At 34.8% G+C, this 15,313-nt stretch overlaps 3 protein-coding genes across 3 annotated transcripts; 1 reads left to right on the top strand and 2 right to left on the bottom strand.

Moving 5' to 3' along the window:
- The first annotated feature begins 2,283 nt into the window (after nt 1-2,283).
- On the top strand, nt 2,284-4,743 carry TRIADDRAFT_64033 (expressed hypothetical protein). Its single transcript, XM_002113814.1, has 4 exons — nt 2,284-2,810; nt 3,807-3,904; nt 4,227-4,355; nt 4,457-4,743. Exons 1-4 carry the CDS (start codon nt 2,313-2,315, stop codon nt 4,557-4,559), a joined length of 828 nt encoding a protein of 275 aa, XP_002113850.1. The 5' UTR covers nt 2,284-2,312; the 3' UTR covers nt 4,560-4,743.
- Nucleotides 4,744-7,481: 2,738 nt separating this feature from the next.
- TRIADDRAFT_64032 (expressed hypothetical protein) lies at nt 7,482-11,366 on the bottom strand (the record flags this gene model as incomplete). Its single annotated transcript, XM_002113430.1, has 5 exons — nt 7,482-7,856; nt 8,771-8,954; nt 9,163-9,432; nt 9,558-9,614; nt 11,181-11,366. The coding sequence occupies 5 exons, from the start codon at nt 11,364-11,366 to the stop codon at nt 7,768-7,770; spliced, it is 786 nt and encodes a 261-aa protein (XP_002113466.1). The 3' UTR covers nt 7,482-7,767.
- Nucleotides 11,367-14,771: 3,405 nt separating this feature from the next.
- Nucleotides 14,772-15,313, bottom strand: TRIADDRAFT_26136 (uncharacterized protein; the record flags this gene model as incomplete). Its single annotated transcript, XM_002113429.1, has 2 exons — nt 14,772-15,047; nt 15,257-15,313. Coding segments are annotated over 2 exons (333 nt in total), but the record flags the coding sequence as incomplete, so codon positions are not given.

Here is a 15,313-nt window from a genome sequence, read left to right as displayed (position 1 = left end):
GACTCCCTTGTCTACTCTTGTAGGAATAGAACTTAAAAATGAAATTATCCTATCCACTGTCCATCAAGAGACTATTTTCAAATGAAACTGATTTTTTTTTACTCTTGGCCATGGTATGATGATAAGCTTGTCTTATCAGTCATGGACATGATGGGCTAAAGTCAACAGCGATGACTGCACTGGAAAGGAGTTGAAAATAGTTGAATCAAGCAATATGACGACTATGATGATGAGAAAAAAGGATGGCAATAAGTGGCACAACAACAAAAAAAGGCATCCACTCCTTTCCTGAAGCCATGATGAAAACTACCCATCGTGATCCCTTCCCCGCAATCACCTTATGTGTACAAGCAAGAATGGAGGGGAAAAAAAGAGTGTAGCCAAAAGATGGAACAAATCGAACTTACCGTCTTAAAAATTTTACTGCATATACAGAGTATAAAACACCATAGTCGATAAAGTGCTGCCACTATCATTCTTCCAATCGATTTCATTCTCATCGGATAAACTGGTTGAATTAGCTCGATCAATAGCGATGATGAAGATCGATTGAGCTGATGGAAGGCGCAAAAGGGTTATTGGCCAGCTTTCAACTTTTAGCTAGACAAGGGCGATGATGGAGCGCGGTGAAAAAGCTGCAAACTGGCCAATCAAGACTTGTCCTATTGATGATTGGATATGAGCAGGAAATCGATCACACCAATAGCAATCAATAAGACATGAAAAAAGGCAAATTAAGACTCGTTTCAATTAGTTCTTAGGCCTTGATGGAGAGCTTGGACAAGTTGAGGAAGGAATTGTATCCCCAGCTAAGCTAGATGGCTGCGGTAGTATGCAAGCGTCAACATTGGCAAGCGACCAGTTGGGACCCGCGTAGCAACACCCTGGGTAGTGTCAGAATCAACCAGGGGATGGATGGAGGGGCAAGGTAAGCGAGTAGGGTACTGTCTAGGTCAAGAGGTGTGGTAGACTAGTCTCAACTGGAGTAGTGTCCACCGTGTGGAAACCCACTACCAGGCGACACGGGGTCCGTTGGACCATCCGGGGGGGTTACCCTTTATTACAGGACAGTGGGCAGTATACAGCCGGACTGCGGCTGTGACTTTCAGCCTAATGCAGTAGAATACTACTGCATCATTCATTTCTATATTAGTGTAATCTGTACTAACACACTATAATAGGATGCTTATTTTCATCAGTTGTTGGCAGGCAAGTCAATATTGTTGCCTGCAGGACATAGTATGCTTCTACAGTAGAAGTTCTACCATTTCTTCTTGTGATGATGATTCAAAATGATCCGTTGACCAGGTCCAAATCACCGGCCTGCAATCTTGTTTGGCCATGGCGTTGGTCATCGGTAGTGCCTCTCTCTCTCTCTCTATTGACTAGCCCTTGATACAGCTTGCGATTTGTCGATAGAAGAGAGTCTAGACACTTATACAATGCATGTCCATTGGAGAGTACATCTATGATGGATAAACTACTCCTTCTCAAGTGGAGTAGATGATTGATGATGGCCACCACTTTCTTATTCAACGCCTTGCAAGAGGAAAATCCTTCTTCTTGTCCGTTGTCCGAGGCTGAAATCAAGGTCAGCCAGTTGGTTTTCGGTAGTGTAGTATACGGTAACAGTAATAGAGTACGCTAACATGACCAGCGAAATCGAGCTTGCACATGATGCAATTTGAAATCATCCCATCATCTACAGTACAGTATACTGTAAGCATGGTACTGTACACTGTACACCAGACACTCCGAACAATTGCCATCGACAGTACAGTACAGCAGAGGAGATCAATCGGTGCAGAATGGACTATTCAATGCGTCATTTTTACCACAAAATCCACACAATCTTGTTCTATCGATTGATATCCAATTCTACATAAAATGAATTGATATATTGAAGTATTTTATTCCATTTTTCGGAATCGAGTACAGTAGGAAATGAATCACGACGTACAGTACTAGTACTGTACTGGACACTAGAGACTCTAAAAGGGGTCTCGAAGGGTCTCTAGCGTACTGTACCGCATCGTATCGTACCGCATCGTATCGTACCGTACCGCATCGTATCGTACCGTACCGTGTCGAAAGGTATAAATGCCCAGCCAGCGCTACTCGAGATTGTCAACAAATCCTTCTGAGCTCAGCTCTCTTTGGTGATGCAAAGCTGCCTGCAAGCAAAGCTGGACATAAGGATTACCTCGACTTAGCCAATAAACGAGTTGGATTCCGCATTTTATCTATTTGTTCTTGACAAGAAGTGGATGAGTGGTAACGCTATCTCAAGAGTGCTTCTCCATGATGACTAAATGAATGATATCATGTCGCGCTATACTAAATTATTTTCTGGAGTAGATCATGCTAAAGCTTATGCCAGGTATAGGCCGACCTATCCTGCAGAAGTCTATGAGCAAATCTTGCAATTTTTAACAGGGAAAGACGATCGAGTAAAATATGACTTAGCTGTCGATGTCGGCTGCGGCTCAGGCCAAAGTACCAAACCATTAGCTCGCTATTTTACTCAAGTAATCGGTCTTGATCCTAGCCAAGGTCAAATCCAACAAGGCAATGAAAAAAAAGAAAATGCGAATGTCACATTGCAAGTCGGTTCCGGCGAACAGTTACCTTGTCATTCCAACAGTGTTGATTTACTGACATGTGCACAATCATTCCATTGGCTCGATGAGAAGAAATTTTTCGCTGAGGCAGATCGTGTACTCAAGCCTGGTACGGGTTGCTTAGCTTTATATGGTTATGGCAACTCCATCATTACAAACAACCATGAAGTGACCAAAATTTGCCATGATGTAAGTTGATGACAATCCATTGCCAACGGACTATGCTGGCTGATCACGAGATGCCTAAATATACACAGTTATTGCTTTCTCACTCCATCTCGTTAAAAAAGTACCAAATTAGCTTCAACCCATCAATAACCTTGTCCAAATAAAAGTACTCATGCAGTAGAATACGATTATCGATCAATATGAGTATCATTGAGGGAATACATTTTCCTATCATGCTATCAATCACGATGTCAACGAGCAAAGAGGCTAATCCAACTGCCATTGCTTAACATTACCTACCGCTGTAGACATAGAGAGGTTTTCAATAACATAAAATATACGACAGATTAATACAGTTACACAATCAGAGAGATGAGAAATTAGGTTGATTATTTTTCAGGTAGAAATGGACTTCCAATAGCAATTCCCATCCAACTGCTGGACTGATACCAATGTCAAAGTCTTCGATGAGTGCAATACTGTACTGTATGTGCTCTCCATTCATTCATAGTCTTAGTAGCCTGTGGAAAGCTCAGAATCTACCCACGAGTACCGTAGCCTGTTGCACAGCACAACTTACAGTAGTAATTATCCTACGACAGCTAGGTACAGTTGTCATAAAGTCAATGGAAAGATGCAATATCCATGATAGAGGCCATGTTTAATTTTACTACGCGTTAGCCTAAAATACCATAATGGAGTCAACCTGTTCAAGCATTTAGACTTCAATAAAATAATTTGTCTGCCGATGTAGCTCAAATTACGTTATTTTTATTCTGTGATAGTATAATGCATTGCCTACTTGCTGAACAAGACTTCAACTACTGTATAAAACTAATACTTAATGACTGCAACTTCATCATCAAGGCTATAGGACTAAGCTGTCAGGGTGCATTATTTCTATAAAAATGAATAGAAATAGACGACAATTTTTGATATATTTATAGTAGATGGAATGCTGCGCTGACGAAAATATCATAACGATTCAATTTATATCAATTTTTAATTGACTCCAAGTTCTATCAAGGTACACTGAAAGGTTACTGGTCGGATAGAAGATGGTATATTGATAACTTGTATCGCCATATCACGCTACCGTACACTGACCAGATGAGGTAAGTTAACGTTCTTTCTTATTGATACATCTTCAGAAATATATCAAGTTCATAGTAAAATGGATGATAGACGCATATACAGATGATAACTTTCTATCACTATTTTGTAAAGTCCTTCAATTTCAAATGTGCAATGGACTACACCATTTAATAAGCTCCCTATAGAGTATCCGTTTAGATATAAATACTGAAAAATTTTAATCACCCTTCAATATGAAAGTTTTTATAAAAATTTCGAAATGACCAACTTGAAAAGAAGGAGTCATCTCCTATAAAGTTGGATACTATAGTTTCTAATTTTTCTTCGCCACTATGACAATAGAATTGACACCATAACTATAGAAGGCAGTATGAGCTTAGATAGCTATATTGGTTATTTAAGCTCTTGGTCAGCGTATCGTGCTTACCTACAAAAGAACTCTGATGATCCCTTGCTTGATGTCAAAGCTAGGTTATAGCATTTTATGGCAATTAATAAAATATCATTTTTAACCTTCTTTGACAAAATGATACTGATGTATCAATCATATTTATTTGATCTAACCACTACAGAATGTTGGAAGCTTTGCAGCGAGCCTCAGGAAATGACACTATCGAGTATACCTTCCCTATTTTCATACTATTAGGTCGTAAGCCAGGCGAAAACGAAAATTAATGGTTTCACTTTGCATTAACGGTGTAGACGAACTATTAAATGCTATACTAGCGTTGCTGATTTGGATATCAAAAATTTTACGCGTATTCCATAGTCAGGCGTAAGATTTCATCATATTTTTTATACGTCAGCTTTTAACATATACACATGTTTAACTCATTAGTTGTAAAAGATCTCTTTGTTTAGACGTCTATTTCTATTGAAATATCTGTATTCCCTATTGCTACGTCATTTACCTATCTATAAAATACGAGTACTAGGAAAATTTTTCGCATTTAATAAATTGATCTTACATTTCGTCTATCATGATATACTACAAGCCAAGAAAGTAATGCTAATACGATAATCGCATTAGTGCGGTCTTTTTAATATATAATCCTAGACTAAAATTAGTCATTATTATACAAAGTTAAAATTTATTGCAATACGACTGTGAGGCAATTTACCACTGGATTGCCGTTCAATATCTTTTAGTTTTTAGATATACAGTATGTCGTGCTTGGAGATATTTGTATTAACGTTATGTCCGAAATTGGTTATTATACATAAGCGTGCAATATTGATATATCTTGATTCATCTCTGAAAGACAATAATAATTAAGCAATGAGTACTTTTTAAGATTTGCGTAGATAATTTTTTTACAGAGACTTAGCAATTAATCGACTATTTTGCCGTATAACATCACATATTACAACATTCTGATCAGTGGTAAAAAAATCGTAATAAATGTTTTAAATAAATTAATTCGTAGCACTAATCTATATCTAGGATGAATGGATTATAATAATAGCAAGTGTTAATAATTATATTCATGTTGAGGTAATTCTTTCCATTAATCATCCAAGTATAAGTAGAATTAATGGACCACAAAAAATAAACATTAGAAGACACCAGAATTCTCTAATGATTATACCAAGTTTTAGTTTCATTCCTTGGAAGGAAACTTTATAGCATAGCAGCAAATGGAGGAGGAGTCAATTTAATTTTGCTTTAGAATTAATTTTACTATCGAAGGCCATACGTACTACTTCCAGCTTAACTACAACTGTAAAAGTATCATTGGCTTAATTACTCGTCAAAATCTACGTTTAATTGTCATATAACGACCCATGCAATACATCAAACAGTGTTCAACTATAATTTAGCAATTGTTTATTATTTCAGTAATTAATTATTGATTCGTTAAATAAACCAAATTTTTGACCATCAATACTGCCCTGATTTCATGGTAATGACTTTATCGAGTCAATACCAGATTGCTAAATACGAAGGGTAAATTGATCAATCATAGCGTGAGCAATCTTGCATTGTTGCCGATAATATCATTAAAATGATTGTTACTCCATTAAACGGGTCTCATCTTTGATTGAAAGTTCGCAGGAATAGCTTTATCGTAGCAACATTAGTCGGTTAAATAAAGTAGACTAATTATAATATTATGGCTTCAGTAAATGTGTCTCTAACTATCAATTCGTAGGAATAACTTACCTAGCCAATACTAGATTGTTAAACGCAGTTATCATGTTAACAATCATGCATCATCCGGAATTCCCTTGAACTATATTAATTATTGCCCGTTAATAGGGTCTCATGTATGATTGTAAATATTACTTGAATTTTATAAGAATAGGATTATCGATCTTATACTAGGTTGTTAAATAGCCCTCATCGTTATCCCCTGGTATTTTCTGAAAATAGCAGTAATCATGCTTCAATATTTTTTTCAATGATTTAACTCAGCTAAAAAATGACTATGAGTAATTCTAGAACCCTAATTAGTTCTAATTTATCTTGTAATAACAAAATAATAATTAAAATTCAATCTATTCACGCTTATGTTACATATTTTTGTACATTATTTACACTCCATTATATTGGAATGGTGGTTGATAGTGTGTTAAAGCAACCTACCTCCATACCAAATTATTCAGCATTAATATTCATTAAATGAAATATAAATAAAGCCATGAATTGTTAGTTACTATGGTATAGTTCAATTAGAAGACAATGACAACATTTTTTCGTTACTTGCTTATATTATTCTTAACATAGACAATTGTAATTACTGAAATTCCTGCATCTATTTAAAATCGGTATATTATTATCGTAACTGTGGATCTACTATTCAAGCATTTTAAGATAATCAGCAGAACTGATCAATTCCTCTCTATCGTTTACCTTCAATATATCAATTTTAAAATCTTACAGGTTGACAGGAAGAGAAGTAATTGAAAGGCTCTCTTTAAAATTATTTCTTACTCTACGTAAACAGAATTGTTGATTCATTTTTGTTCATTTGATATGGTATAGAGGCATATAAACTTTTTTTATTTCCACTATATTATACCGGCCATTAGACACTCTGTTTTCTAGAATGATCTCCTCGTTATATAATACCTATTATACGACATTAAAAGGAATCGTTTAAGCGATTTAACTTGGGACTACACGTAAAGTACCCTAGATATTATCCCAAGACTACTGATAACTTTATCTTATAGTCTATAACTAATTCGAGTTGCTGAATTCTATTAGTGAACGGCTTATAAAACACCAGCATGATAATAATCTTTGGTTCTGAAATCACACGAATGCAATCATATTTCCGGTATAGGTATAGTCTACTATTCCAAGCAGTTGATAGAATAATAATAGTACTCGCAACTTTTAGTTATTTACTGACGATACAACAAGTAGTTATGCTTTCTCATCTACTTGATTAACGTTGAATCAAATCTAATCGATGTAGATCCATGGCTATAGCTCCCACTATACAAGTGAGTTATTAAAATTTGTTCCCATAGAGGGAATTCTACAAGCTAAGCCTTTTAAAATTATTTTAACACACAGCTTAACCTATTATATTGATAGAAAGCCAGCTTAGGTTTCATAAACTTTATTTATCACAACGAATACTCGACCAAAAAAACACGGATACAGTAGATTAGGATAATTCATGAAAAAGCTTAAAAATTGTACTCAACTTTTCTTATAATGCCATGATGGATAACTTAGTGAGAGTACTACCAACCGCATCCTATGTGGCCAAACAGAGCTAGTACCTAACCTTGAAACATCGTTCATTTCATCTACAACTATAGAACTGTTATTCGTCGACATAAAATTATCAATTAATCACTCCAGTAGTCCAATAGCTCTATTTCTACATTCTACTAGAAGTCATTCACACTTAAAAGAATGAATTCTTTACGATATCTGAGGTTGAGAGTCATCATTCTGAGAGATAGGTAGTGAATTAGCTGCCATAGCAGGTTCATTTTGATGTTGTACTAGTCCTACAGAGATATAAAGTTATCCATTTAGATAAGTGTCAATACACTATTGCAGTAGACTTAATCTTCTAATAGAAATTAAAGGAATTGAATGCCCACATGATCGATTAATGTAAGCCTCAATGAAGATATATTCTTCATTGACGCCATCTTATGTTAATGTATCAACTATTCTTCATTGTTGCAGGAATTCTAAACTATTATTAACAGTAGAGAACACCATCATGAATTTGGAAATTAAGTGCTCTCATGCTAATTTAGATGATAAATGCACTTTCCTCTTTGTAATATTTCTTAACTACTGATGAGAGAGTGCTAGAATGCATTTGTAATTTTAATGCTAACGTGTTAATTCCAGTTCATTTTACGGTTATAAAGGTTCTAAACTACGGATTACAGGGTGCCAACATAGATTGAAACTTAATCGTCGCTTGTTAGTATAATTTAAATAGCACTTTCGTGTTATAAGAATTCTAAATTACTGCTATCATGATATATCCTCTCGTTACCGTAGCTTAAGTTATCCTTTTCTATTGTAAAAATTCTAACTCGCTGATTACAGAATACTACTACAGATTTTGAAATCAAATATTCTGATATGCCATTTCATCGCTGTCCAACTGTAAACTACTCATGATAGAATGCTAGCGTAGATTGAAAATGAAATATTTGCTTTTATCGATTTCAATTCTACTTTCATCTTGTGAGAATGGTAAACTGGCTAGAACTAACTAGAAAGGTTATCATGCATTGGTTATTGCATATCTGGATTGTAATATTATAACGTAACATAATATTTTAATTTTCCAATAGCTGATTGGGAATAAGGGCAAGTGATTTTCGAGTATCAAAGAGCAGGTGAATTCAATTGGCAAGCCTTAAAAGAATTTTATAATTATAAAGTAATTTCTACTTACCTGTTTGCGTAGTTGATCCAGTTTGCATTGGTTGCATTGATTGCATTGGTTGCATTGGTTGCATCGGCCGTGTCTGCTGTATCTGCTGCGGTGATTGCATTGGTTGCATCGGCCGTGTCTGCTGTATCTGCTGCGGTGATTGCATTGATTGGGGTGGTTGCATTCTTTGTGCATGGCTAGAAGACTACAACAAAAAATAAGTAAAAGGAGGCAAAATGAAGTCTATTAGACCATAGGAATAACCCTGAGTAACATCTGTAATAGAAAACTGAGTTTTAGAATCACTGTCATGGATGATTTACTAAGATTTAATCAAAGTAGAAAATGATTTAAAAGTGATTTTGCGCACACCCAAGAGAGTTGGTGCATTCTAAATCAACTATCCAACCTACCTGGCCAAATTGACTGGCTTCATTATCAAAGTAGACATATTGACCGTTAGGAATTTGTGAGGAATCACAGCAATCACAATCCATGCCATAACTAGCAACAACAGCTCCGCATAAGCCAAAGATAAATGAGAGGACAGAGACTGCAATACCAACCATGGCTAAAGGATAATTGTTGTAGTGGATATCTTGGGCTCGACCAAGGGTTAATAAAACGGTGGAAACCAAGGCGCAAATGGTGGTCAATAGCGAAAATGCAAAGGATGCATTAACCTAAAATAAAAGATTCCATCATTGCTTGCCATACTTTAGATTAACCTATTCTCTCCGGCTATTGACAACTACTATTCAACGAGTTGAAATGATTCGATAGAGTCCAATATCATTTGGTTACTTACAAGATGGATATCTTTTGTTTTTCTGCTACAGGCCGAAAGGATGCCAGCAATGAAGTACTATTGATTTTGAAGCATCGTTAGCGTTAGAATAATATTGTAGCGTAAAATTGGGACATTTACGAATCAATATTGAAATTATGATTCTAATTATCAGCCTATTATCGGATCTACTAGATAACTATACATAATGTAGTGAATAATCGAAGATATCAAGTGAATTACAACAGAAAATGGACGAAGGCTTATTCGAGCCGTGGCTAGCCAAGGGACAACGAAGAAGTACTTAGCAGTATGCTAGCCGCTAATTTGGATATCAATGGCGAACAGTATAGTATACTACTGTAGATATATGATACAGTTGAAATAGCCAGTAAAATAATCAGTCTCCATATTATTAGCACGTATCGAGAACGAGCGTTTCCTGTCCCTCTCTTTCTCTTTAATAGTCTCCACCCTAGCCGTATGTGCCATGTCTAATCCTAGCAAGATAGACCGTGGTCAAGCAGTATTTTGAGTCCTAAAAATCGAAAGAGACTCAACTTGATCGATCCGCTACGGTTATTTACGTGTCCATAGCTTAACACTTTTAGATCTATGCACGAGCGATGGTTTGCGAAATTCATTTTACAGGCCAATATCAAGCGAAATACACTACAGTAGAGACTGACCAAGGCAAATCCTAACCCCAACTGTGACAGATTCTAACAAGATCTACCATCCTCAAGTATTATTTCCAGTCGCAAAAAAATCGATCCTCTACGCTTATTTATGCATCCATAGTTGAAGGCTTTTAGATGCATTCACGAGTGATGGTTTGCAGAATTCTTTTCACAAACCAATATCAAGCGAAATACATGACAGTAGAGATTTATCTTGGCTAATTTCAACCCCAACGCTGACTGAGTGTAATAAGATTAACTATCCTCAAGTAGTATTGTATTTCCAGTGGTAAAAGTCGATAGATTCATTTTGGCTAATTCCAACCCTAACGCTGACTGAGTGTAAAAAGATTAACTATCCTCAAGTAGTATCGTATTTCCAGTGTTCAAAGTCGATAGAGACTCAACTTGATCGTTTTACTACGGTTATTTGCGTGCTAATTTATAAATTCATTTTACGTGATATAAGATAAAGTTAGTGGAGGGGAAAAGAATAAAACGTGAATGCTGTTCAAGTGGATTTTTATAAACTCTTTACAGTGCACTTGTATTCTTATCAACATGTAATAAAGTTATTAATGGATAAACTATGGGACAAACTCTTGCTAAGGTAAGTTAAGCTAGTGCCCCTGAAAATGGAACTGCTAGTAGTAGTCTCATGAATCCTATTCCAGGAGAAGAAATACTAACATCGAACTAAGTGTGTGGATTTCAATATGATCCATAACAGTACTCCACTTGTTCTAATGGTCTAATTAGTTTTTTTTTTGTCTCTCTATCAACTAACTGGTATCCTACGCCATTACTGAAGAACACGTTAATCAGGTAATCGAAGCAATTAACAGAGCAATTGTTCTCCTTGGGCACTTATGAGAACTGGTAATAAGATTTAGCAATTTCAGATCGATAAGATAAAGAAAACAATTTCCATCCTGCTCGTGGCCCTAAATAGAATAAAACTTACAATAATTCCACTCCAAATTGGGGCACCAACATAAATGTAGTTATACGCATAGATAGTATACAAAGACAGATCCAGGACTCCAACGGTAAAAGAAATTATGCCATTGGTGATGAGAATGGTACCTAAGAGTGCCGCATGATGTTCAGGTACACTTCGAAAACCTCCAGGCCTTAGAGCATTCGTCATGATGAGTTTTCCAATCCAACTAGGAATAAAAGCAAATTGAGATGTTGCGATAGAAAGCAGAGATGACCGCTGATGGAAAAAAATGATGTCGCTCTGATGAGAAGCAGTTGCTGCTATTCACTTGCAGTTTAATGCTAGCACATAGTACGCAAAGTATAGCATGCGTAGATAAACTATGCTAATAATTCCATATCCGGTCAATCCTGGTACTTTTTTATAGCATTCTATCTGGCCATATGTATAGAATTCAAACTTCCGCCTTCCATTAAGGCTTTATTGTCAGGATTTTAAGAACTATAGTAATGCAAATTACAATATTATTCATTAGAAGAATGCCATAGTCTAATAGTGCTAGCCCAGTAGGATAATAGCTTCAAAGTCGGAGCGTCTTTTAAAATCCTGCTTTTAAATTTGATCAACCCTAAAGCCAATCTCAAATGACTTAATGTGCTGTAAGCTACAGGTTTTCCATATTCTATTATTTTTTCAGCCACTGCAATAACTTTAAAGCTGGACCCTCTTTAAAATTCTCCTTTTAAATAGATCAAGCCTAAAGCCAATCTCAAAAGATTCAGTATACTTTAAGCTACAGGTTTTCCATAGTGTATCTATAATTTTAGCCACCGTAAGAATGTTAGAGTCGGGTCCTCTTTAAAATCTTCCTTTTAAATCAACCCTAAAGCCAATCTCAATTGACTTAATTGGCTATAAGCTATAGATTTTAGATATTGTGACTTAATGTGCTGTAAGCTATAGATTATAGATATTATATTATGTACCTTTTCAGACAGCGCAATAGCTTCAAAGTCTATAACCCTAACCTCTTAAAAATCCTACATTTAAATACATCAATTCTGAAGCTAATCTCACATGGCTTAATCTGCTGGTTTTAGAAATTATACCATTTTTTTTTTCAGCTATCGTGGTAGCTTCAAAACCAGACCTTCTTTAAAACCCTGCTTTTAAATAGATCAACCCTGAAGCCAATCTCAAATTGCTGAATGTGCTGTAAGCTATAGGCTTTCGTTATTATATCAATTTTTTTCGATCAAGCAATCAATTCAATTTCATATCTAAGGTCAAAAATTTGTTAATTTTGGTATGATTGCAAAAGATGCTTCCGCCTAAGTCGCAGTCTCAAAGTGTAACGGCTACACTTGCTTACTAGCAAATGCTTGACAGAAGGATTTTAAGAGGATAACTGCATCATATTACAATTACAACAATGGAATAAAAATCAATTTATTCCGAAATCAGAGATATCATAAATAGTTACGAAGTAATATAATCATATTATACTGCATGTGTTCAGCTAGCTAGATCAGCAATTACCTTCTTACAATTGTAGGAACACACTGAGTTAGAACTCATTTATTTGTAGTTTTTCATAAATGATGGAAACTAAACGAAAGTTGCCATGTAATAATAATGAATAAGGTAATAGTGCTAACATTTGCAGCAATTAATAGCAAACGAAGACTAAATACCATTAGGGTTGCTATGGGGTCTGAATTACAAGCTTTCATGATACTTTGATTAATAGCGAGAGTCGAGTTATGATTTTATTACCTATTGCTTCACAATTGGCCAGTTACTAATTAGCTGGTCCATGTGCCTATAATATAAATTAATGAATAAAATTAAGATTAAAACTCTCAAATTCTATTGACATCAACTATACTAATACTACCTTAACTTTGACACATATAATAAAACCTCATCAAATATATTCAATTCTTGACATTAATTAAGGATCCGGTGCTAGTGCAATAGGATTCACAGGCTTTATTGATATATATATATACTAGGCGTGAATATAGACGCGAATAAATTGAAAGAATTTCGGCATAGAGAGAAAGTCTGATTAAAATAATGATACAGTAATTTTATAATTTTACTGATATCATATGTAGCACAATTCAGGTACTTTATTTTTTTAAGGACTGTAGGAGTAGACTAGGAACTAATTTACAGTATAATTACTTTTTCATATAAAGATGGTCTGAACCCAATATGTGATAGTTTTATAATTCCGCTGTTACGGTCGCATGGTTTAATGAAGATGTTGCACGTTATAATTCTATTACTAATGGAATATAATTTAGGAATAGCATTCCTTATTCACACTTAGGAATAGGCTAATAAGAATTATGCATATTTCTCTACATAATCAAGGTTTAAATCAATTATACCTCGGTTTTATTATTTTACTTCTACTAGAATGCAATTCTACGATATTGTTCTTTATAAGAGTTAGAAATAGATTAAAAATAACTTGATAGATATATCTTCGCATACAGAAGATCTCAATTAAATTACACAGGAATTTTATAATTCTACTACCTGATCTCACTATAATTTCATGTATTATAATTTTTGCTACTGTACTATATTAATATACTCTATCCTTTGCTTCTAAATTAATTTTATGATAAAGCTATAGTGCACATTCCTAACTTATATACGACTTCAGTAATAGCATACACAAAGATTGAGTATCACCATACAAGCAATGATAACATTGCAGACCCTTCTTTACAATTTCTTTCAACATATAGCAGTAAAAATCTTAGAGCTATGAAAAGGAATTTGCTCCGATATGACATCCCTGAGTAAAAGCACTGTAAGCAGAATCGAATTTCGGAATATACCAAATGCAAGAACAAACATGAACAAGATAACGCACTTATGCTGGTAAAATATATCTTACTTCTTTCTTTTACATTAAAAATATCAGATAAACATTAAATAAATTTAATCTAATTTTAAAATCATAAAATAAAATATTTTAGGATATGAACGGACAATATTTAATTTCCAATTTAGAACCAAATGGTTGTGAGGAATTGCTGTTGCTACTAAAATGATTGAAAAGTACATTATCAAGCAATCTGCAGTCATAATTATTGAGATAGATTTCAATTTTGATTGCTAGGCAATAGGGGTTCATGCATAGTTGTAGGTAGCATGGAAGAAGAGTTTTGTCCAATTATAGGCGGATTTAGGTCTTGTGGCTGATTTCCATATCCAACAGGATAGGATATTGGACTTTGGACTACAATAAGATCGTGATGGTCAATACTTATTAGATGGATTTAGATTTGGTAGTCAATAGCGTTACAAATTGCCAACTTACCGATACGGCCATCTTTTCCAACGTTCAAAGTCGGTACTGGATATGCTCCATGAACCACTTGAATAGGCTGTAAATAAGAAATAAAATTATAGATATTACTACTGATTTGAAATAAAGTAGATATAAAATATTTTAGAACGATCTTGAACCTTTCAAATAAATATTCAAGGTTATTTTGATATTTCATAAAGAACTGCTGGAGTTATATGCTTAACTATAATTCTAGAGAAATTGGAATATTCTATTTTTTATTCGACTTAGTTTATTTTCTAATTTACCTGGTCAGGATGATTTAATACGTCCCTTGTGTAAATAAATTGGCCAGTAAGTTGAGAAGAATTAGCACCGCAGTCGCAATTCATTCCGTAACCTGCAATGACAGTGCCACATATTCCAAAAACGAAGGCTATTACCGAAATCGGGATACCAACCATTGCAATTGGATAGCTATCAGGCGTAGAATTCGCTCTACCGTAAGTGAAAAGAACGGTGGAGGTCAGAGCACAAACGGTGGATAAGAGCGAGAATGCGAAGAAACTATTAACCTAGAAGAAATAAAATATCGATTCAATATTGGTTAAAATCAATTTCTATAAAATCGTACAACTGGTTAAAATTTATACCGAGCCTATACGCTTTAATACAAATCTATGCTAATATCAATCAATAGAAAATAGGATTACATTTAATTTAGCTAGCAATATACCTACTTTTCCTTACGCTAAGCAAATTATCAATTACATTATTTATTTACCAAATGGATGTTTCTTGTTTTTCGGCTCACAATTGCAAAGATTCCGGCCATGAGATA

This window comes from Trichoplax adhaerens, genomic scaffold, assembly GCF_000150275.1.
Source record: "Trichoplax adhaerens TRIADscaffold_6 genomic scaffold, whole genome shotgun sequence".
NCBI lineage: Eukaryota > Metazoa > Placozoa > Uniplacotomia > Trichoplacea > Trichoplacidae > Trichoplax > Trichoplax adhaerens.
The sequence above is the reverse complement of the archived record's forward strand: the minus strand, read 5'-3'. Positions and strand labels throughout refer to the sequence as shown.

Coding starts and splice junctions, on each gene's coding strand:
- TRIADDRAFT_64033 (XM_002113814.1), top strand. CDS start 2,313: ATGAATGATATCATGTCGCGCTATACTAAATTATTTTCTGGAGTAGAT. Junction 2,811..3,806: donor TGACCAAAATTTGCCATGAT/GTAAGTTGATGA, acceptor ATTGACTCCAAG/TTCTATCAAGGTACACTGAA. Junction 3,905..4,226: donor CCGTACACTGACCAGATGAG/GTAAGTTAACGT, acceptor CTATGACAATAG/AATTGACACCATAACTATAG.